The 25,002-nt window shown below is 39.3% G+C and overlaps 1 protein-coding gene across 1 annotated transcript in view; it reads right to left on the reverse strand.

The window, feature by feature from the left end:
- Positions 1-2,697: 2,697 nt before the first annotated feature.
- wnt3 (wingless-type MMTV integration site family, member 3) overlaps positions 2,698-25,002 on the reverse strand; it is a 32,227-nt gene continuing 9,922 nt past the window's right edge. The window contains exons 2-4 of the mRNA XM_081392002.1: positions 15,932-16,173; positions 10,001-10,266; positions 2,698-3,402 (exon numbers count right to left, since the gene is read on the reverse strand). Of these exons, the coding sequence (XP_081248128.1) occupies positions 2,923-3,402; positions 10,001-10,266; positions 15,932-16,173 (988 nt within the window). The 3' untranslated portion in view covers positions 2,698-2,922. The remainder of the gene's footprint in view (positions 3,403-10,000; positions 10,267-15,931; positions 16,174-25,002) is intronic.

Here is a 25,002-nt window from a genome sequence, read left to right on the forward strand (position 1 = left end):
TTTTGAAGAAAAGTATCACATTTGCTACCTTCTCATAGTCAGTGTTTGGCATTTATAACTGTTTTTAACTCACTGGTGCTGTCAAAAATGACTGAAATATATATATATATGTGTGTGTGTGTATATATATATATATATATATATATATATATATATAATTTCAATGAAATGAATGTACTATATTTTAGTTCAATAATCTTTTTTATTTAATATTTTGTATTTTTTGGGGATTTTATGGTACTAAATTATATTAATGAAATAGTTATTATGATCCATTTTTTTACCTGTTAATCACTTTTTGAGCATAGACTTAAAAATAAAATTTCCGATTTAAACTGTCGTAAATCTTGAATGCTTTGGACTTAAACTTTTATAACTTTTTTTTTTCACTTCAACAATAATCTGCCAAGCGTCTTTTTAAAAGGAGACCAAACTTAAGTTTATTATTAAGAAAAATGCATAAAAATACTATTTAACATTTTATATTAAATATATATTTTTACGTTTTACTCTAAGATTTTTTTACTCTAAAACTGCGAGAAAATCAAAGCCATAAATCTAAACAAGTTGTGTTTTAATTTTGAGGTTGGTTGGGCGCAGTACCAAAACATTTTCACTAGAAGAAATTCGTTTCCAAAGTCGTTTTTGAGCACGAACACTACAAGTATGACTATTATTATTATTATTTTTTTTTGACCTTTGACCCTTTTTGAATCATGTCCATGATTTTTTTGTGTGTTCACATAGCAAGTGCCAAACTTTTACCAAGTTTCGTACCATTATGATGAAGTAAAAAATTCAAAAAATTCCAAAAAAAAAAAAAAAAAGACTGAACAGCACCAGAGGCCAGGTTAATAACCTCACAATGTGAATCTCACATTGTTCTGTGCATACAACACCAGGAGCCTATCGAATAATAATCATGAAGGTAAAATATGTTTTATTTCAGTCAATATTTGTATTGTGCATTGTGTCATGCTTTACTCTGTCATTTTGTTTAGCTACTGGAGTGGAGACACCAGAGGTCCGCCTGCAAACCTACAGGATGATGTCAGCGCTGGAATAACAGAGTAGATGCAGAGGTCAGATGATTGTGATCTGGTAGATTGAACCCTTTATTTAGCTGCGTGACCGTGTTGCACAGTATTTTATTTTTATGCCACTATGGAGAAAATCATTGGTTGTGTCGTTATCCGCATTGCATATTAAAGGAGGCTAGCACAATATATCAATTGTGCTAGAGTCAATCTTGCATTAAAAAGCAAAATCATGAGACTGTTTTGTTCTTCAAATATATAATCTTAGTTCAGTCATACAGATATATACATTGTGTAATAAATAATATTTATAAAAACATAACATTTTCAGATTATAAAATAAAAAGGGAATTATGAACTTTTAAAGGCTTTGTACAAAACTTTGGATATAGCGGAAGGAGAAATGGAAAAGGGAGCGTAGATGTGACCGGTGAGAGAGGGCTCCTCAAGGATTGGTGTGGATGTGAAGTAGCATTGCGTAGTTGAACTTAATTAACAGGAAGCGTATGGGACTGTCAGAACATGTCGTATGGAAACTTCCTGAAGTCTGTTTCAGCTTTGTGAAGCCAGTCTTTCCTCCATTTAACCCGCACACAGCAGTCCTCCACTTCCAACACGCTCTGATGGCGATTCACAGCTATTTTATGTTTTGGCCAATTGGTGGCTATTTCGTATAAACTTGTACGATCTTCGTACATTTTCGTAGGATCCTCTTGCGCCCCGGTTAGGTTTAGGGATGGACCTTCATGCTTGCTTTTTCCCCAAAATTTGATCAAATTCACATTGTACCAATTCATACGAAATCGCCAAATTGTAAAATCTCATGAGATAGGGTTGCCACTTCCCTCCTTTATTCACCCTCTTATTTCTTTCCTTAACTGTCCTCCTCCTGTTCACTTGTTCTCCTTCCTCTAAGCAAACTTCTCATCAGGGAAGTATTGAAACGGTGCCTTCACAGTCATATACGAGGAGCTTTATCAAAAAGAATATGTTAAAAATAATCGTCATAATCTCTAGAATTAGTATACTCATTAGTAGTTTTGTAAGTGCAAATTTTACTGGTCGGATGCACGTGAGCCCAGTGCGTGTCGTCGCATTCTGCTGTCATGCATTTCACCAGCTGTCATGCACTCATCCAGAAGAGTTACCGATGGCTTTGCATGTACATGTTCTGCAAAATATCCTACTGAAATTTTAAAGGGACCCACAATGCCTTTTCCCATTTGCACCGCCCACAGCATTCTACGCTAATTTATCGATTGCATCCCTCCAAACTGCTGTATAAAGCAAATTAACAGGAGGTTTTTATGTAGCAAACAGCAATATGTTCCACGTTTTGAACATATATAATTATAGGGAATGTGGTAGTAGTGTTCAATATGTCCTTGGATGAGGAAACCTTAGAGACCACGAGGGAAAACATGAGCGATGCATTGGATTCAGTAGTATAGCAGGGCGCATTTCGAGACCCAGCGTTCAGTAGTTTCTCGTCGTCCTCCCTCCCATCCTCTTGTTCTTTCATGCGTGCCTAGTGTCATTGGTTGTAGGTGAACATATCCCGTTTCAGCCCCTGGGCAGTAGGGCGCGATGATCAGAGAGATGGTGTTACAGATAAAGAAGACTGAATGATAACAAGGCATTTCATTCTTTTGCAGAAGTAATGCGTGCCACTAAAAAAAAAAAAAGAGTGAGAGGAATGGCAGTAGTAACCATGATGCTCACGTTGGGCATCTTTTGGGGTGTGTAGATCAAAAAGGGCACATTAGTAAAGAGTTCTACCACAGAAGTGCCACTATCATGTGTGTGTTCTCAGTCTCTCCCTCTCCTTCTCTTGCTTTCCGTCCTTTAATGTCCACTAGTCCCTTTCTTCCTCCACCTGCTGCTCTTATTTACACGTGTGCACGTCGTAGACCCTCACACACTCCTGGCAGCTGACGTAGCAGCACCAGTGGAAGATGCAGTGGCATTTCTCCTTGCGCTTTTCTGTCCGTGTGTTATGGCCACGGCCGCAGCACAGCAAGTCGCAGCCCTCAATGCCGTGCGACGACACGTTGCAGACGCGGTCACGGGTACCAAACGAGCCCGTCTCTGGGTTTGGCTCGCAGAAGTTGGGAGATCCCTCGTAGTACACCAGGTCTCGCTCGGTGGGGTGTTTGAAGAAGGCGTATTTGGCGCGTAGTGTTTCCACCCAGCCTCTGGACTCCCGGTGTTTCTCCACCACCATCTCGGAGGCACTGTCGTACTTGTCTTTCAGGTAGTCCCCCAACAGCCGGAAGTCAGGCTGCGCCCACCAGCAGGTCTTCACTTCACAGCTGCCTGACAGTCCATGGCACTTACAGCGAAGGTGCATGTTTTCCAGGATGGTCTGGAAAAGAGAAAACATTGGAAATTTGGTATTAGTTTTAGTTATCTATCAAGGACCATTTAAAATGATTGCGGTTGTGCCACTTAAAAATAAAATGTAGGAGTATTAAATTATTAATTTAATAACACAAATGTAAAATGTAAAAAAATTATGGAAGCTTGTTTCCGCCACAGAATAAAACATTTTAAAAGATAATTGCGACTTTTTATCTCACAATTGCGTGTTATAAAGTCAGAATTGCGTGAAATAAAGTTGCAATTGCGTGTTATAAAGTCAGAATTGCAAGATATAATGTCAGAATTGCGAGATATAAAGTCAGAATTGCGTGTTATAAAGTCAGAATTCTGACTTTTTTTCTCGCAATTGCGACTTTATATCACGCAATTCTGACTTTATAACACGCAATTGCGAGTTTATCTCGCAATTCTGACATCTTTTCTCAGAATTGTGAGATATAAACTCACAATTGTGAGATATAAAGTCCAATTCTAAGGAAAACAAAGACTGACTTTTTTTTTTTTTACCACAGAATAGCTTATATCTCACAATTCTGACTTTATAACACGCAATTGCGAGTTTATATCGTGCAATTTTGACTTTATATCTCCCAATTGCGACTTTATTTCTCAGAATTGTGACTTTATTTCTCAGAATTGTGACTTTATATCCCGCAATTGCGACTTTATATCTCGCAATTGCGACTTTATTTCTCGCAATTGCGACTTTATTTCTTAGAATTGCGACTTTATATCCCGCAATTGCGACTTTATTTCTTAGAATTGCGACTTTATTTCTTAGAATTGCGACTTTATATCCCGCAATTGCGACTTTAAATCCCCCAATTGCAACTTTATATCTCGCAATTGCGACTTTATTTCTCAGAATTGCGACTTTATATCCCGCAATTGCGACTTTATATCTCGCAATTGTGACTTTATTTCTTAGAATTGCGACTTTATATCCCGCAATTGCGACTTTAAATCCCCAAATTGCGACTTTATATCTTGCAATTGCGACTTTATTTCTCAGAATTACGACTTTATATCTCGCAATTCTGACTTGATATATCGCAATTGTGAGAAAAAAAAGTCAGAATTGTGAGATAAAAAGTCGCAATTATTATTATTTATTTATTATTCAGTGGCGGAAACAAGCTTCCATAAAAAATCACTTTATTATAAACAAATAATTAATAGACAATTTAATAAACTTTAATAAAATATTTTATAGTTAAATACCATTAAATTATTTATAAAACTGTGGCGAGCAGGACGAGGCCGAGGGCCGTGGGAGGACGGCGCGAGGCCGGTGGCGTAATTATGATGAGCTACACCTGTGAGACGCACCGGTCTCGCATCTCTCACGGAGGAGCGGAGGCATAAAGGAGGAGCGACGACAGTGAAGAGCGAGAGAGGACAGGCCTGTGTTTTAGTTGATGTTTTGTTTTTGGTTTGTGTTGCCAGCAGTCGTCCGTGAGGGGCTGCTGGCTTTTACTTTCATTTTTGTATTTGTGTATTTATTTATTAAATATGTTTGAATGTCCGCCGGTTCCCGCCTCCTTCTTCCCGTAACATCTGAACCCCGTTACATTGGTGCCGAAACCCGGGAAGGAGGAGGAACGCGCTGTCAAAGAGCCCTTGCCGCTGTTGGGAATCCGCGGTGCCATCGAGCATGGCGGGCAGTTTCCGTCGCCATGGACGCTCGAGGCGGTGCGCTGGAGTGAGTTGCCGGGGGGACGGACGAGCTCGCTGCTGGCCGCCTGGGTGCTGGAGGGGCGGCTGCCGTCCGGTAGGGAGCGGAGGAGTCGTCGCCGTTCGCCGTGGGCCGGAGCCTGCTGCCATCCGCCATGACGGGGAGGAGCAGGGAACGGGGGACTCCTGCCGACTGCCCGAACCTGGAGGAGCCGTCGCCGTCCACCAGGCGGCGGAGGAGTGTCGTGCCGTCCACCGAGGTCTATCCAGCGTCACCGCCAGGCACCGCGGAGAAGATCGCCCAGCGGGTGGCGGGCCGGATGGCAGCGCGTTGTGGGAACCGGATCAAGTTTGTTTTTTTTTGTTTGTTTTTTTTCCTCTCTCCCCTCTCTCGTCTCTGTCGCTCCTCATGCTTCCGTCTCCTGTACTCTCGCCTCGTCTGTCCATACCCCCAGGTACCGCAGCCGCCGTGATCGGTCCCCCCGGGGAGGGGGGGGGGAGTAGGCGCAGCCTCGGTGGTACCCCCCGGCCTGCGAGGGGCGATGGGGGTATGTGGCGAGCAGGACGAGGCCGAGGGCCGTGGGAGGACAGCGCGAGGCCGGTGGCGTAATTATGATGAGCTACACCTGTGAGACGCACCGGTCTCGCATCTCTCACGGAGGAGCGGAGGCATAAAGGAGGAGCGACGACAGTGAAGAGCGAGAGAGGACAGGCCTGTGTTTTAGTTGATGTTTTGTTTTTGGTTTGTGTTGCCAGCAGTCGTCCGTGAGGGGCTGCTGGCTTTTACTTTCATTTTTGTATTTGTGTATTTATTTATTAAATATGTTTGAATGTCCGCCGGTTCCCGCCTCCTTCTTCCCGTAACATCTGAACCCCGTTACAAAAACTATTTGAACTATTTAAACATTTAAAAAACAATTTAATTCACGTTAAATTGCAGTTAAATAAAACATTAGTTCATTAAATATTAGTTAACTACATTAGTTAATATGAACTAATAATTAACTGCACTTCTACAGCATTTGTTAATTTTAACATTTACTAATACATTATTAAAATCAAATGTATTTAGGCATCTTTACACAGAAAAAGCGGCACAGAAACCAAATCTGAAGCGGCATATAATAATCACAATTAATAAAATAATTTGTTAGCTTTACTTGTAAAGTAACTTGAATAAACAATGAACAGCTGTATTTTAATATCTAACGTTAACAAAGATCAGCAAATACAGTAACAAATGTTGGCCTATTGTTAGTTCATGTAATTAATAGATTAACTGATGTTAACAAATTCAATTTATTGTAAAGTGTTACCAATAAAACAAAAAGTGAATAAATCATTTTTAAATGCATTTGCCAATTGCTTTTCTTCACTTTTCTGACAGATGCCTTTCTTTAGCCATTTACCAATCATGTTTAAAACATGCTATTGGAAAGTTCACTCACTGCAGCAACCAATGAACAAGTCTGTCATTGCAAGGGTTCCTAACCACAGAAACGTTGCTTCTTGTTTAAGAATTGTTGTATAAAAGCAGTATCACAATTGCAGTCATAGTGCATAACAAACTAAATGGCATCACTCTGATCTGTATTTAACTTCTGGACTACAGTTGAACAGCAATCTTCATCATTTGATAGTCTGATTATTGCCCGTATTATCACCCTGCCCGTTCTAAAGCAGATTTTTAGATCAGAATCCACATAAGTCTCCAACAACCTGGACTGCAAGTTCTTCTGGATGCTCTCAGGCCACAGGTGTTGTTCAGGTGCGGAGCGTGCAGACAGGTCCTTGCAGTTCTCGTCTAATTCTCTTCTGAAGTCCCGCTTAATGGAGTATGCCATCGGCACTATACGTCTTTGTTTTGGTTTGTTTGCCTTAATTTGCTCGCTATATTTAGCTGCAGAATTCCCCAGCTGCAGCGGAAGGCAGGTGTTTGCAGGTCCCTGGGGGTCTAGCTGGGGCCGCTGACATCATGTCCCGAACTCTTTGGGCCCTGAGCGGGTCCCTCAGGCTGCGTGGAAACAATGGAGTATGCGAGGGTCCTGACAGGGCTGACTGTCTCAGTGCCTGCTCCTGTGGTCCCTCGCTGATCAAAGCGCCGGCCTGTTGCAGTGTGGTCTCCGACTGCCCCTTAAGCACCTTTAACGCGAAAGACTCCAATTCTGAGTCATGACAGCAGCAGTGACGGGCTAAACCCTGAATCCCAGTGTTATTCTTCCCTCCCTGCCTTCTTCAAACCACCAACTGAGTTTACACCTCTGTCACGGATTCAGTACAGATGCAAGTTATGAGAGGCATGAAAGGATAAAAGAGGTAATTACCCGGTAATTTCTCAAGAAAATACCAGTTTTAAAGTTGAAAGTCTCTCAGAAAAGGGATCAGGAGATATTTGACAGATCAGCGGTGCATTAACACCTTTGTGAACCGCGGGGTAAGACCCACCCAGGAGTGGCACAAGTACAGCTTTGTTCTTTGTTTGGTTATCATGAACCTGATGGCTTAGAGGTGAAGTGTGTAATTTCTGTGGTACGTACTACCGGAATCACAATCAGTTTCAATGGCCTGACTGACACAAAAACAACATTTTGCTCAGCCAATCATGAGAGTTTGGGGGCGGAACTACCTGTTTGTCCAAGCAATGACAAATGGAGTATTTGAAAGCAGTCATTATTTTTCATTTCTGTTTGGAGTGGCGCACAAATTACACACTTCACCTAAAGTGATTTCACAAATATGGTGTGTATTCTCAGCTTATCTCTTTTCACATTACATATGTCACCCTTCGGCATATTAACAGCAGACACAATATTGAATTTCAAAAGGGTAATGATGATATCCAGTGGTACTAAGCAGAGGGAGATATAAGGTTACCTAAGTAAAGAAATACATAATATGGCTAAGTATGTGGACACCTGAATGTCATCTTGGAATAAATTGGGGTCAAAGTCTAGCCTGGCAAGCCAGACCTACATCAAGATGTTGGGTCTGGCAACTCACCATAGACACGCTCAATCCGAGGGGCGGGATAAACGGCTGTCTTTCAAATTCCCTCTGCACGCAATAGGACAGCGCTTCAACCAACCAGAGCGTTTTCCCAACAGCGGAGCTAGTTGATAGATTCAACTTTTGCCATATCTGGGCGGCAAAACTACGAACACATCTTCCTTTTTTTAAGAATGACTTAAGTGCCGTTCTATGCTCTTTTCTCAAAGAAAAACTTAACGCCAAGTCCTCCAGAGTCGCGGCCAAAGCCGATTCGAAAGATGTTCGCCAGCAGCAGCCGTCATTCTTTGTTTTCAAGTGGCAGGTAACCGTCGCAACTCTGTCATCATTATGTTAAGCCCGCCCCGCCTACTCTATACGCGACGTGATTTGCCTGACCCAATTTAGGTTTTTACAGCTTGAAAGTCAATGGAGAGTTGCTAGACTGCCCTGGCTGCAAAATACATTTTGCTGCCGCTAGGGTGCGTCTAGATTTCTAGGCTAGTCAAAGTCATTAATTAGAAGACAACATACTTTTGGTCATGTGATGTATTTCTCAATGCTGTTTTCAACATGACATCCATGACGCTTGCAATCCTGACTACAAGGTGCACTACTGTTCAAAGGTTTGGGGTCAGTTTTTAATGTTATTGAAAGAAGTCTCTATATTCACCAAGGCTGCATTTACTATTTATTATTTTCACTTAACACAGCAGCCATTTTTACAGAATATGATAATGCTCTCATTTAGTCAAGTGCAAGACGCAAACAACACGTGCACACAGAGAGCTGCATCAGAAAATCTGAACCAACCTGGCTGGGCCAGTAGAAAAATCCTTAGTGTTGAGCCCTGCTATATCAAATGCACAGCTAAAAGTGACATTTATTATAATGGGTTTATGTGAAGATTTTTTCCAATTTTTTAAAGCCTATTCAATGTTAAAAATTATGGCTTTCAATTATACTTTAATGATGAATGGCTGTAATTAATGGCTAAAATGGAGGGGGAAAATCCATTGAATAATGACACCAGTAGCAGTATTGATACCAATGATTCATTCATATAGTACTTAGTAAAAAGATGCCATTAACCACAATATAATTCATCATATTTATGTTTCTTCTACAGTAATTTAGAGATTCATTGTGAAATTATTAAACTCTAAAACTGTATTACAAAATCGTATGTTAGGTATGATTTATCATGTTTAAATACAGAAAAATGTGATTATTTATTTTTTAGTTGATTGACAGCACTAATTTGAATATAATTTCAAATGTAATTTATTCTTGATATGGCAGAGCGGAATTTCCAGCATCATTATTCCAGTCTTCAGTGTAACATGATCCTTCAGAAATGATTCTAATATGCAGATTTAGTGCTCAAGAAACATCTCTTATTATTATCAATGTGGAAAACAGGTAAATTTGTACATTTAATAGATTTCTTTCCGGTTTTTTTTTTATGAAAACAAACCCAGCATTTTGTAACAGAAATGTCTTCAATGTAACATTTGATCAGTTTAATGCATTGTTGCTGATTAAATGTAATAATATATATATATATTTAAATTAACAGTATAGTGTATATACACTGTCAGAAATAGGGGTACATAGGAGTCCATTTCTGTCCCCCAAGGTACAATCTACACTAACGTACCCCATAGGGCTTATTATTGGACCTCAAGGTACATATATGTACCTTTTTGAGGGTCAAAAAGCATTAAAAGGTACATATATGTACCGTTTCTTTTAAAGGTTAAGGTACAATATTGTACCCTTGAGGGTACAAGCCCTAGTGGCAAGCCATTGTACCCCTAAAGGTACAATTATGTACTTTATTTTCTGAGAGTGTATGGAATTATTCATATAAAATCAACATTATTTTTTTAAACGAATTAGAAAGATCATGTGTCTCTTACCATCCGTCCTGCCTCATTGTTGTGCCTGTTCATGGCACTCCGGGCATCTGGTCGGTTCTCTCGAGCGTCGGCAAACTCTCGAGACACCAGAACCCCAAACTCAGCATCTTCACTGCAACCACCCCACTTCCATCCCTCTCCCGGCGGGCCTTTATGATGGGAGTCACAGCCGCACATTGTGGAGGTCCCCTCTGCGCACGAACGGGTCACTGCAAACGCCACTCCAGCTGAGGCAATGGCATGAACAAATGCAGATTCTCTTGTGGCTTGAGAGAAGAAAGAAGAAAGAGAAGAAAGTGATTTTCTTTGATGACATTTGTGTAAACATTTCTTTATGCTCCTATGTCTGTCAGAAGAACCTGGAAAACTTATATGTCCTGGTCCAATACCTAGTGAGCTGCCTACTCCTGCAAAGACTGTTCTGAAAGGTAGGCAACTTAATTATGTTGCCTTTTAAAGGGATAGTTCACCAAAAATGAAAATTCTGTCATTGTTTATTTCCCCTGATGTTATTCCAAAGCTTTGGCTTTCTTTACTCTGTGGACCATAGAGATGATATTTTGAGAGAGGTTATTACTGAAACGGGCAACTCAAGCACAAAGAATTTACAGTCTTCTATTACAATAGTGTTCTGATTGGCGCTGCACATCTTGCACTCTACTGTATTTTTAGCGCAATTTTCCACCGGACAAAATTGCGATTGTTAACTCATGATTTCTGTTCTGTCTGTGCGCACCAATCTTGCACTTCTATCTACTCCTCAACCAGACCACCTAGAGACTTCGGGTTTTCGGCATTATGTTAAGGAAGGTCTAATCTCGGGAACGCACAAAAAAAAATCCAGGAAAAGATTTACAATCTCTTAGTGTTGTGATCCCATGACGTCAGAAAATTGCGCTAAAACACTCACTGAGTTTTTATTACTTGTTCATTATCAAAGTGATTACGAGCATCATTGCGTGCTTTCAACGCCATAGTTTCACTTTAGTTCTATACGGTCTGGACTCTGGTCTGCATGCTGTCCTAACACTAACCAATCAGACCGGAGGTACCGCCCAAAATGCCGCAATAACCAATCAGAAAAAGTTTTTTTTTTAAGTCAAGCCGATTATCGATTTCATGATTTATCGTTGCTGTCACGTTCGAGAACTCGAGTACTCATAATCATGAATGGGTACTGCTCTCTACAGGACAAATTGTCTTTCAAGGACAATAAAGTAAAAATTCTGATGGCACATGGAGTTGCTGCATATCAAGAGCATTCCAAATCAGACATTTATGAGGTTCCACAACAGTTAGGATGCTGCCCTAGAAGTCGTGTAGTTAGACAGCGAGACAGCTCACTGCCTTTTGGAACTGAGCTATAGTCTATCCTGAGGCTCTTGTAAAAGGTTTGAAGGAGATCCCTGCTTCTTTAACTGGTGCCCTCCCAAAAGTCTCTCATCTATCTGTGCTGTGTCTTCAGGGCATGGATCATTTTCTTTGATGAGCTCTGGTATATATTGACGAGGTGTTTGAGTGGTGCGCTGTAAACGTCTCTGACAGCACCAGGACGATTGTTGATCATGTCACTTGTGGCTAATGCAGCCCGAGGTTGCGCTGACGTTGTGTCATCTTAAAGGTGTGCTGGTTTCTCTCTGGATAATGTTTCAGGAGCCCCCCGCCCCCCCAATCTCCCACCAGTCCGAGCCCCGCGGCCACGTGTGTGAAAGCCAGCAATAAGTCTCCGTGTTTGGTTTCTCAAGGCATGTGCTGAGAGATGGAGTTACGCCCCCTTTGAATGTAACAGCTTATTATGTAACCAGACACCATCGTTTCACAATCGCAGCACACTTGCTGTGGCTCACCAGTTCTCTTGGTCTCCACAGGAAAAACTGCAACTCAACCAAACCCAATACAACTTCATCACCCCAAACATTTAAGTGCCTCTAATAACAGTGGTTCTCAGACCAAGTTTGTCAGGGATCAGTAAGGCCTATAATGGTGTAAGATTATCTAAAGGAGCGCCCACACACATGGAATATGCTGTAATGTGGATAATGTGAATTTGTGACCAAAACAGAGTGCCTGCTCACTATTTTATGTTTAGATGATAGTTTTCATGGTAACGCGTTATCATTTTAGTACATTAATTCTGTAAGTCTGTGCAGCAGTCATACTGAGGACAATCTTGGATGTATTTTGTGCTTTCAACTGTTTGTAGAAGTCAGTGAGGCTTAAAACAAGATTGAACACCACTGACTGTAATTGTGTGGATACCTTGTTTCACAGTAGAAAAAAAGTTGATGATGACAGAATGTTCATTTTTGAGTGACCTATTCCTTTAAATCCATAATACACTGCCATGAGCTCAGAGAAAAGATAAATGCATGATTGCGATTCAAGCTGCAAGTTGTAGTGATATAGAGTTTCATTTTAATCACTTATTACGTTCTATGATGGTTAGGACGCTGTCTTAGAAGGAAGTCACCTATGTAGACAGTAGTGCGGCAGCTTAGTTTTCTGATTTCTTGTCATTGTTTGCTAGCTTTGATATCGTATACCCAAGTATATTATAGAATATTCATTATTCATATACTATATAGTAGCCGAAAAATAATTCATTAAACATTTTGAGAAAAGTACCCAGATACCCTACTACTTCTGAGATTCTGAAGTGCACATCCAATGGACACTTTACTATCCCATGAGGCCACGGGAAAGGAGATGTGAATGCCAGTGAAGTGGCACAAGCTTACACAAGTCACATGACAAAGCCAACATGCGGATGCAGCTCGTCTGGATTTCGTTCATACTACACATTCATACTATATAGAAAATTTATTAATATATTAATAGTTTCAAAGTTCGTTCCTCTTACTCAGTATGTGATATCGGACACAACTCTACTGTACTGCATATGCTAGTATGCTCCTGAAAATGAACAAAATCAGTGTTTAGCAGAAATACACATTTCAAATGTATACTCTTTCTCTTCCAGAAAAATATTGATGACTCATCCTGCACTACACAGATTTTTGTCCAATCAGATCTCTCCCTCTAGAATGAGAATGTCCCTGATTAGCAAGTAGCATATTATGGTTCATGACTGTGACGTAACTAAAGCCGTAGGCTATTGAGGCCAATCCCTTTGAATTTGTCCCACGCAAACTTCCTGTTCCTACAGGAAATGCATGAACACAGGACAGAAAACTGTGTTCATCAAGCAATTTCACAGGGTCTTTAAGACGTTATGGACGTCCGTTGATGTCTAGCTGTTTCTCATGAATTTGCAGACTCATCTCACCCCTGGTATTCTTGTTTTATTCTTGCAGGAAGTTCATGTCCGCACACATAGACAAACAGTCCTTTTTAATAAAGGTTGTGTTTGGGCGCGCACCTCTCTGGGTTTGCTGCCAGAAGGAGGCCCAGTTGGTTCTGGCAGGCCCAGCTGGGTTCACCACAACAGAGAACTGTGAGCTCTGGGCCCCAGGAGCCCTGGCCAAGGGCCAAGAAGAGCGCAGCTCCCGCTACCTGCTGGGTCCATGAATCCGCCTTTGTCTCTGTGTTGTCACACCGTATTACCCACACAAAAGGGCCCAGCACCCCGCACCCCATAGCCCAGTTCAGCGCTGCCCAGAGCAGGGGCTGGCATTCCCAAAAAGGAGCGACCCCCCCCACCTCCTGTGACACACATACACAAAACACACATACATCTCATACCAGCCACTATGCCAAAATATTCCAAAGCATTTAAAAAATCCAGTTAGGACCCATCGGGCCAATCCGGATGCAGACAGAGACCCTACTTCCTTATCTTCACCTCATACTGTCCATCTCCTTCATCCTCTCCTTATCCCCCTCTTGAGTTCCCCCTGCCTTCCACCTCTCTCTTCCTCCATGATGGGGAAGGATGGGAGATTCCCTTTCAGCCTGCTTTCATGACACAGTCAAAAGGGCGTGTGAATGGGGCGTCCGTGGGAGCCGGGCGGTAAGAGGCACACAGGGATGGCTCATACTGGCCTTCATGCACAGTAGGGGTCGAAGTGAACCCTCTAGCCCTTTTCTATTGCTTGTAATCTCATTTGGCCTCCCTTCTCTTTTTCTCTCTCTCTGTCTCTCCTTCACATACTGCCTGTTCCTGCTCAGGTCCTGCACTTCGGATAACTGCTTTAGCATCTTAACCGTCCAGAATGTATGTGATTTTGAGTGGGAGAAATCCATTTAGCCATCACGACTGGGAATCGATGTTCTCATTTAGGAAATGATTTAAGTTACTCTTGTCCCCTTCACCTCAATTTTTCAGAACCATTCACATCTAGAGTATCAGAAATATTCTGGGAAAACCCCACATATGTAATGTCAATTAAATGGTTATAGCAAGATGTGCATGGAAATTGAAAATATTACACATTCTACATGGACTTTTATCTTAAAGAGCTGTGAAATCACTGGAGCAGTTTTATTTTCTGTGTTGACATTTTTCTATTGAAACAGCAAGTTTGGGTAGAAAATATTGAAGGAAGTGTTCATTTTTATGCAGGTTTAGTTTTTTATCTTTTTATGAAAATGTTTTTTAAGGGTACGTTTACACGATAACGATATGCTTAAAACGGAGAAGTTCTTCTTTTGAGTTTTCCGTGTACAGACGACACCATTTTCAAAACGATCCCCATTCACACGGATCCGCGAAAATGACTAAAAACACTGTATTCTGCTGCCAGGCCATAGATGGTGATGAAACGCTCTAGACTGAACACGTAATACGCATGTGCATGATGTCATCGTCTTCAGAGATTCGCGTTTTTGTTGTTTTCATGGAGACCCGTTTTCAAAAGTTTGCGTTTTCAGGCACCCAAAATACCATTTACAGTGTAAACGAACGGCCAGAACGCATAAAAAGTTTATTTTATTTTTATTATTCATGTTCGTCCGTTGTATTTTCACTGAAGTGGCAAATAAATTTGGTTGACGGAAATTACATTTATTTAATTACACGACAGACTAAACTTTATATTTGGTACTAAACAAAAATGCATAAACATTTATTAATTAGATTTTCTCAAAACATATAAGGGAAAAATAACCAGTGAAAACCTTTTAACTTTTAACCAGTAGGCTAGCAATATTAGCTAAGCCACTGATTTTTTCGTCATTTAAACTATTTTTTATGTTACTAAATGTTTCTTGGAGACTATTTTAGGACATTGACTTATATGAAGCGTGTTATGAAAACAGTTTGTTACATATTCTGACTTCTAGCATGTTCCTCTATGATTTTGTTTTATTGTCTGTGTAGTTGGAAATTGTACAGTTGAGCAATTAATTAACCCGGTTCAGTTTACAACGTTCAGCTCTTTCAAAGTAGAGTAATCCTCTATGGTAACACTTTAGTTTAGGGTCCAATTCTCACTATTAACTAGTTGCTTATTAGCATGTATATTACTAGAATATTGGCTGTTTATTAGTACTTATAAATATATTAATGCCTTATTCTGCACGATCATATTCTACATCCCTTAATCCTACCTAATACATGAACTGAACAACTATTACTAACTATTAATAAGCAGTAATAATAAGCAAAAGTCATACTTAATAGTTAGTTAACAGTGAGAATTGGACCCTAAACTAAAGTGTGACCTCCTTGATTTATGATGATTACATAATTTAAAAAAATAATAATTAAGCCCAATAATGTCTTGCAGTATTACTTGTATTCTTCATATTTTCAATAACAATATTTTTTTAATTAAAATAAACAATTCAATTATCATCATGATTTTTAAATAGTTCACTTGCCACTAAACCCTGATTTACTACTAGCCTGTTGCAACTTCTAGCATATGGTTGACCTCAAAGCAAATATACCTAAAGCAGCTGTGGAATGTAGAAAATTTTAATATGGCAATTTAAATACTAACTAGACTGATGTGTGCTGTTAACCCATACCTTTATCAAGTACTGGTCCAAATATGGCTAGATTGTCCTTGATAGTGGTGCAGTTCCACCTGCGGCCACGGAACTGGTGCTGACATTCCTGGATTCCCAGTTTGACTCCCTCCGCTACACTGGGCATGATCTCAATGTAATTGCGGCAGAAGCGCAGCTGTTTTGGCACCAAGCCAGGTATGGAGCCACACAGGATGGGTTGCGATCCTATGGATGAGTACTGCTGCCCAAGGGCCAGGGACCTGAAACGCAAGTGTGAAGATTAGACCCACATCTGGACACAAATCTAATTCTTATGCTGGAGGAAAGTTGTTCAGAGCGATTGCGTAATCTAATCTTTTACTTAATGTGTATTTTTTGTCACCGTTATTATGGTTTGTATAGTTTGCATGTTAGTTTAGTATTATATGTAGATTGAATGTTAGTGTTGGAAAGTCGTGATCTAGCCAGTTATTATAGTTATTATACCATCTCATAGATGATCAGTTATATCCACTGCAAGAGGTGGATTTTTTTCTGTTTGTGGAAAATAGTGAAAGCTTAGAATATTTATGTCTTTGCCGATCCAGTTTTTTAACCCAAATCCTTTTTGTGTGTGTGTGTCTGTGTCATTTGATATTTGGCTGTTGTTAGTGTATTCATGTGTGTGGTTGTGTGCAGTAGCTGAGCTGACAGCAGATTCCTTAGAGATTTCCTTCTGCTCCAAACAGTGAGTAGCGAACAGTTGCACGAACACTTCATAGAAACAGCCTCAATCTATTAGTTATTCCAGATACGATTGTACTTTCACATTGAAAATTGATTTTTGATTTCACTGTCTAAAGTTTTGACAAGCATACTTGGTAAAACTTTATATTGATGGGAACTTTGCAACTACATGTCAGCTAACTCTCATTAGAGCATTAGTAGACTGTATCTGCTAACTTTAGTGTGACGATCCTCTAACAGACATTCTACTGACTATAAGTAACTTATGCAACGACATGTCAACTAATTCTAATCCTACCAGTCTACTTATACTCTACTAACACTCTAATGAGAGTTAGTAGACATGTAGGTTAAAAATTAATTTTAGTCAACAGAATGTGTTAAAAGGACCATCAAAATAGAGCGAAACCGCATACTTTAATAATAGGTGTAACCCTTACTCTCCTTTAGCACTGTTGCTGATTATCACATATTTTTACATTTAGTGTGTGTGTGTGATCTGTCTGTTCCATAACATATGCAGAACACACACGCTCTGACTGGAGCTGTAATAAGTCAAATATTCAGTGTTGTAAATCCTGCCAGTGCCTGGAAAAGATTCAGTTGTACAGCAGAGGAATCTATTAGCAGTTCAATCCTCATTTTCTCACAGACAATGCTATAAAACATATCTGCATGAACCTCTGAACCCAATGACTCCGTATCTGTTAATGTCACATTCTGTAAAGATCATTTAAAAATGTATAATGCAAAAGTTCAGACTGTAAATTCTGAATCGGATGAGCCAATGCCATTCTTTAATGCGCCAAGGCTGCCAACTGTAATAAGTCTACAGTTTGGATAATGAACTATATTACTATGCAGAAGAATGGTTGAATCTGATTGTTAGTAAATCAAAATTTGAACAGACATCATTATCATAATGCTGCGGCCACCGATGTATAAAACAGCATGCCGTTTGAGGCCCCTCGTGATTAAAGTCATAATTAAATGGAAGTATAGCAATCTTTTTTTTTTTTCATATTGTGACGTACAAAGAAAAAATATAGGGTTCTATTCATTGGTCTTTGGTTGGATGGAAGCAGGTCTGAATTTGCAGTTGATTGTAAGAAACAATTTTATGTTTATGTCATCAAAATTATTAAAGTTGTCTTGACATTTCGATTAAGAATTGTGAGGTAAAATAAAGAAAGAAACGAAACATATGCACAGAATCATTTTTCACTGTAAGGTAATAACATGGATTTAAAAATAGGGTGAATTCAACCTGATTTTACAGGAAAACATTACTATGTTATGAATTTGTATGATGTGTATTGTACAAAAAGGGTCCAAATAAAAGACCTCTTCACTGCCAAATATTATTTCTGTAATTTTTTTCAGACCCTGTGAATTTAAGCACCTGCCTTAAGTGCGCAAAGACAGTACTCAATGCTTTTATGATGAGATATGCTGCCTGAGAGCTGGCATAGACGCTGTCTTGTGGGCCAAAGGTTTACCTGGTTCCCCCTTCAGGCCAGTGGAGGATCACACCTATTGGAGATCAGCCGCTCACGATGACCTCAGGCCCCCCGCGGGGTGCAACCCTATCACAGCACCAATCTCTCTGACAGATGAGTGTACTGCTGCACCCCTCACACACAAAAGCCCCAGCATTGAAGTCAGAAGAGAAAAATCCCCCTCAGAGGCTTCTCGGCTTCTCTTTTGCTCTCCTCCCTCGCTCCAGTCGTACATTCCCTCTCGTTTGATGTTGTGTGAAACCGTGAACACAGAGCTGGGAGATGTTAACGGGCTGCCAGGAATCAGAGAAGGTGTGAGAGGTGAGTCTTTGTATCAGAGGTGCCGAGAGTCTTATGTTAAGATAACTCGCGTCGTCTCGCTGCCTTTGATGCATCACATGGGTGTGTCACTGCACTGTCAACTTTGTCATGGGGTTGACGTCATAACGCTGATGTTTGTGTCCGTAGGTGAAAGTGGAAGTGTTTAAACTGCTGCACAGGTAAACATTACACGTCTCTCTGTTATATAATATCCAATACTACCGTAATCTATGGTAAAATTGTCAAACACATCCCTTAAAGCATTTTTTTTGTCCATTGTCCAACTCAATAATCAAAGGCCCCACATAGTCTAAGATATTTCCGCCAGTATTTCTGCTGTAGTTATGACAGCACTGCTTGCAACACCATAAACTGGGAATGTTGATATATTAAATGAATTAAAGAAGATTCAAGAATAATTCAAATTCAGTATAAACATAGAGTCAGTAAATACAATAGTTATTGAGGGGGAAAAAAGACCTGACCTGACATTTTTTCTTTAAACTAATATATATTAAATACAATTCTTCTATATTTCGTGTGTTTTTAGGAGTTTAATCTGATTGATTTTTGATGTAATTAAATCATTTTTATCCATAATTAAATGAGGCCCCCCAATGGGGAGAACCCCTAGCTGAGAATCACTGTCTTAAAGGGATAATTTACCCCAAAAAGAAAGCTTTCATCATTTACTCACCCTCATGTTATTCTAAACCTTAAACTCTTTACTGGGACGCAAATATGTTTTTGTCCACACAATGAAAGTCAAAAGGGTCCAAAACAACATTTGGACCCCAATGACTTTCATTAAATGGACAAAAACATCGATAGTCATCGATAGAAAGATAGTCATACTGGATTGGAATGACATGAGTGTGAGTAAATGATGACAGAATTTTCGTTTTGTAGGTGAACTTTCACTTAAAGGAAGAGCAGTGAATCTAGTACGTTTTTCTTTGCCTGTATTTATACTGTGTTTGTAAGCTCCACTGTTTTCCATCCAATAAGCTATGGTTACAGTATGGCATTTTTATAGTATGTCATTCATTTACTCCACCATGTATTATTCCTATCAGTTTAGATTATTATTTTGTAAGTGTCTGACAGAAACCCCAACCCCTTACATACAGTAGGAACTTACTGGAAGCAGAGCCTGTTTTCTGCTATGTTTGCTTAGTGAGTAAGTGGCATAATTACACATTTGCTTGCAGTGTAACTATCCATTAATCTCTCACCCATGTGGATGATTAGTGTGTTGGTGTGTGTGTGTGTGCGCGTGTTGTGCTGAATGGGGGATCAGTCTTTCTCGGCCGTCTACAGTGTGTCAGGTAGACTCCTAATTAGATGTGGATGTGTTTGGTTTAGTTAATTACTAAACCGCATGCTTTGATACAGACCCGAGCGAGCTTACATTGCATGCTTCACGTCCTTAGTGATCTGTGGTTTGTTTGTTTGGGATGTGCACCATTGACTCTGAAGTGGATGAGAAGAGGAACGCGTCAGTGTGGAGGGATTGCAAATGCTTAAATACACACCAAAACCGTTTTGAGGAAAGAAGGGTGCGGCGACACAACCGAGTGGGGAATACAAACATTGGGTTGATATGAGTTGCTAATTTGTCTGCTGGAATCTGCTACTGCAAGGAGACACAGTGAAGCTTTAGAGTCTAGCAGGTGCTTGTCTGAGCAGGTTTAGGGCCTCCTCTAGCCTTCAGGTGTTCTCGCTCACTTTCCGTGCTGCTGGGTGGGTGGTGACTGCAGCGCAAGATGAAAAAAAATGACGCAAGCATTAATGAGCCATTGCAAATCACAGCTACAAGGATTATGAAGTGAGGGAATTCCTCTTTTACACAAAACAGAGAAATGTTCTTTTGTCATTGGCTGTCATTGGCTAAAGATTAAAGGGATTCCCACCCAAACATTAAGTCAGTGTTATGAAAGTCATATTTAATTAAGACTGGGGTTGTCATGATAATAAATAAAATTGTTTTTACATTTTAATTTAGGCTTTTATTCACATATAAAGACAAAAAAGTAAGACCCATTGTACTTCGTTATAGGATTAGTTCACTTCAGAATAAAAATGTCTTTCTTTCTTCAGTCGAAAAGAAATTAAAGCCTTTGAGGAAAACATTCCAGGATTTTTCTCCATATAGTGGACTTCAATGGGGTACAGCAAAGATACAATGGTTTGAAGATCCAAATTGCAGTTTCAATGCAGCTTCAAAGGGCTCTACGCGATCCCAGCCGAGGAATAAGGGTCTTAACTAGCGAAACTACTGGCCATTTTCTAAAAAGAAATGAAAATAAAGACACTTTTTAACCACAAATGCTCGTCTTGCACCAGCGCTGCAATGCGCCACGCATTACGTAATCACGTTGAAAGGTGACGCGTGTTCCGGTTAAAAACTCCATCTCATTTTCTCCTCCAACTTCAAAATCGTCAGACGTTTTACCTTATATTTATGTATTTTTTTGTAAATGCGTTTGACTTAGTCTTTGCATGTTCGCTTTGTAAACACTAGGTCGGTACTTACGCCTATGTCACGCTTGACCTTTCAACGTGATTTGTGTGGCGCATCACAGCTAGTGCAAGACGAGTATTTGTGGTTAAAAAGTATATAAATGTTTTTTTTTTTTTTAGAAATTGACAGATCCTTTCGCTAGATAAGACCCTTATTCCTTGGCTGGGATTGCGTAGAGCCCTTTGAAGCTGCATTGAAACTGCAATTTGGACCTTCAAACTGTTGTATCCTTGTTGTACCCCATTGAAGTCCACTATATGGAGAAAAATCCTAGAATGTTTTCCTCTAAAACCTTAATTTCTTTTCGACTGAAGAAACAAAGACATGAATCTTCGATGACGTGGGAGTGAGTAAATTATCAGGCAATTCTTATTCTGTAGTGAACTAATCCTTTAATATGAATATTTTCTACTGTATACTGATTTTTCACAAGTGTTTTTCCCATATTTTGAATTATGCATTGCATTGTGTTGTATTTTAGAGTTAAAGGAAATGTCCAGAAACTTACGGATAATGTCCAACAGAAAATTACCAGTACTGTTTATGTTTTTCTACTGATTTTTTTCTACAATGCATTGACCAGTGCACATACATAGAGCACATCAGGTAAATGGAAGCACAAATGTACTTGTATGACATGCGAGAACGTACAGTATCTTACTGGTTCTCACGCATCGAGCCATTTGAGCTTCCTGGTACCATATTTGATGTGCTCTACGCATATGAGTTGACCAGAGTTTATATGAGAATAAAATAAAATCTGTTCATCATACTGTAAAAAGCTACCATATCTCCAGAAGACTTGGATTAAACCTCTCAATTCAAATGTATTTCTTTTATGATTACTTAAACGTTTTAAAGCGTCACCGTTGTGGTGGAATGGACTTTCAATGGAGGGACAGAATTAGTGTTGTTTGAAAATTAACAAGTCATTCAAGTTTGGAATGTTTTGAGTGTGAATAAATAACAGAATTTTTAATTTTGGCTGAACTATCCCTTTAAGTCTTTTGGAAATCTCTGTTCAATATAAAAAAATGAATGAGGACACGAGTTGTCAAGTTCCAAAATGACGAAAAAAACACAATAAAAGCCAAGTACAATCAACTTGGATGTTTGTCATTTCAACTTAAGTTATATTAAAATGACTTTTTTTTTTTGTTGAATCTTGTTGAAAAAGTTGAAAATGGCCTTATTTTGATGAATTAAAGCAATGTAAAAACATATGTTGTCATAACTTATTGATCATATCACTTTTACAGTGAAGTCTTTAGAAGCCGTACAACAGTTTTGTGTGAGGAACAAACTGAAATTTAAGTCATTAATTACTGAAAATCTTTTGCCCTTGCTTCCCTTGGCATTGTTTTTTTGAGTGAAGTAATGATACCCGTGGCCAGGTGCAAAACAAAGCCACAATCTAAGACTGTCTCTTAAAAACTAGTCTGACCAACTAGCAGTTAGTGAAGGGATAATCAGTCTTTTTTTTTTTTTGTCTTCTTTTTTATGCAACTGACTTAAAGTCGGCATGAAAAAGTTGCAATATTCTTTTCTTCCCTGTTGTGACGTAAATGCGAGTGAAACGGCTTCTCGAACAAGAAAAAAATCCAGGGTGGGACTTGATTTTGTCCATCAGGAACTGATTGGATAGTTGTGGTTTGCTATTGATGTGATCTCATGTGAGTTACAGCTTGTCCTGTTTTCATGCCAGCAAACACATCATCAGAGAAGAAATGTCTTTGTAAGAGGGAGAGGAAGTTATCTTGATTAAAGATTATGAGGGCATATAAATTATGAGGGCATATGAATAAAAAAAAAAATAATAATAATGATGTGCATGGACAAATTATTTATAATAAATACTGCAATATTCCATAAAAAAAGAAAGTGTCAGTTTTGATTTCATGGTGACTTTAAAAAAGTTATGAGCACTCTCAAAGAAAATAAAAATTAGATGACTAACTTTTAAGACTAACTTTTTTATCATTATGCAACCAGCCACTGATTAATGAATAAACCTTTCTTTTGGATTGAATCAGTTGAACCAGTTTATAAAACTGGTCTGAATGAATAGTTTGTGAATCAGACTGATTTGATTCTTGGGAACTCACTGACAGTAACAGTGTGTTCCTTGTATAAAATTTACGAATATGATTCATGTGCTAAGTTTTCTAAAGAATTAAATAGTACATGAATTATATGAGCAACTTTTATATTTTTTTCATTGTGCAGTTGTGTCCTTTTGAAACTTCAGTTCTCATTTTTTGTTGTTGCATGGAAAAGAGCGACCAGCACATTAAAAAAATTATAAATAATCCCTTTTCTGTTCCACAGAAGAAAGTAAGTCATGCAGGTTTGAATCATTATAAGGGTGAGTAAATGATGAATTTTCATAACAGAATTTTTTAGATAAACTATCCTATGAAGCCCTCCACATGACATGCAGGAAAAAAAAAAAAATATATATATATATTGTGGCCACAAATTAAGAATTCGTTCACTTGTTTTAGTAAATCGTGCCCATGATTTACTAATTCATTCACTTGTTTAAGTAAAATGAAGGGCCATGAATTGAGAATTTGTTCCCATGACTAAAACAATGCAAAAACAAATGATTGCAAAGTGGTCACAATTTAGTAAAACGAAGGAACAAATTATTATATCCTGCGCACAATTGACTTAAAACGAGGTAATGAATTAGTCAAATTTGCTGACATATTAGTAAGTCGTGGGAACGAATTCTTAATTCGTGGTCACGATATACATATTTTTTCTTCACTTCATATGCAGGGCTCCGTACTAGACAAAACATATTTTCATGTCAATCTCCAAGTGTTTTTCAGCTCTTCACCAGCTTCTCCAAAAAAGTGGGAGATGAGGCACCTGTCTATGACCACACTGCTGAGTGTTCTGTTTTTGTCCAGAGGCAGAAGAAATAAGAAACTCTTTGAACTTGTGAGTTTGTGACATCCGACCCCTTGAGCTCTTGAGGTTGATGCCTTGTTAAAGCTGTGTTTGAGTTCATTACAAGGCCACAGCTTTGGCCTGCTACCTCAGGCCTCAGACAGGTCAGGGAACATTCACCACACATTCCTGGCCAGCTTCTGCTCCGTTTGAGAGCTGCTTGGAGATACACTGAGGTGTGTTTAAATGAGAGATCTTCACATTTAGGCTCATTCAATTATAAAGCTTTAACAATTAAGTTAGGACACTCTCATGTCTCATCACACCTTAGATGTAGGCTACATCACTTTAGTGATCACTCCAATAAAGCATCACTGCCTGTCAGAGCAGCAGGAGCTCTATCACTACTTTGACTTCTCAACAGGAGATTAAAGTCATGGCTTAGTTAAACCCCAAACGTCGGTCTAGATCAACAGCATGTTTAAAGATCCTCTGTATTATTGTGTATGAATCTCTGCCCTTCCTCAACTCATACTTGACATTTTAAGACAGGAAGATAAGAGATTTTTGGAAAATAACACATACCTTTTTGTGTCAAATGTATGGAAAGCATGTGTGCCTTAGGCCGGATGACCGAAGAGAGGCTCGGAGAGAGAGAAATGTGGAGAAGGATTAGAGAGAGAATCACCCTGTCATAATCAATTCCTCTTTTGAATGACGGAATATTTGTGTAATTTTACAAACGTCTCCAATTTAACTGTCAGTAATATATGTGACAGTAACTGTCACAATTGATTAATTTACAATTTCCCATTGGGCAATACAGTGGGCCATACAGTATATTCTCCATTTCAGTGACTTGTGGAACATTACAGTATTTATGGAAAGTATCACTTTAATTTTCAGAATCATATTTGGAATTTTATCAAATATTCCTAGTTGTATCTATTTCAGTTTAATTATATGCTGCTTTAATTTTGGTCAGTTGCCTTATTATGACCTGATATCATTTTCCACTAACTTAAAAAAGCCTTGAGAGAGAGGGAGAGAGAGAGAGAGAGAGAGAGAGTTAGCCTGAGGATGGGGCTTTTCCTCATTCATTCTGTCAGAACAGGAACACA

Source organism: Scardinius erythrophthalmus, assembly GCF_964197995.2.
Source record: "Scardinius erythrophthalmus genome assembly, chromosome: 18".
NCBI lineage: Eukaryota > Metazoa > Chordata > Actinopteri > Cypriniformes > Leuciscidae > Scardinius > Scardinius erythrophthalmus.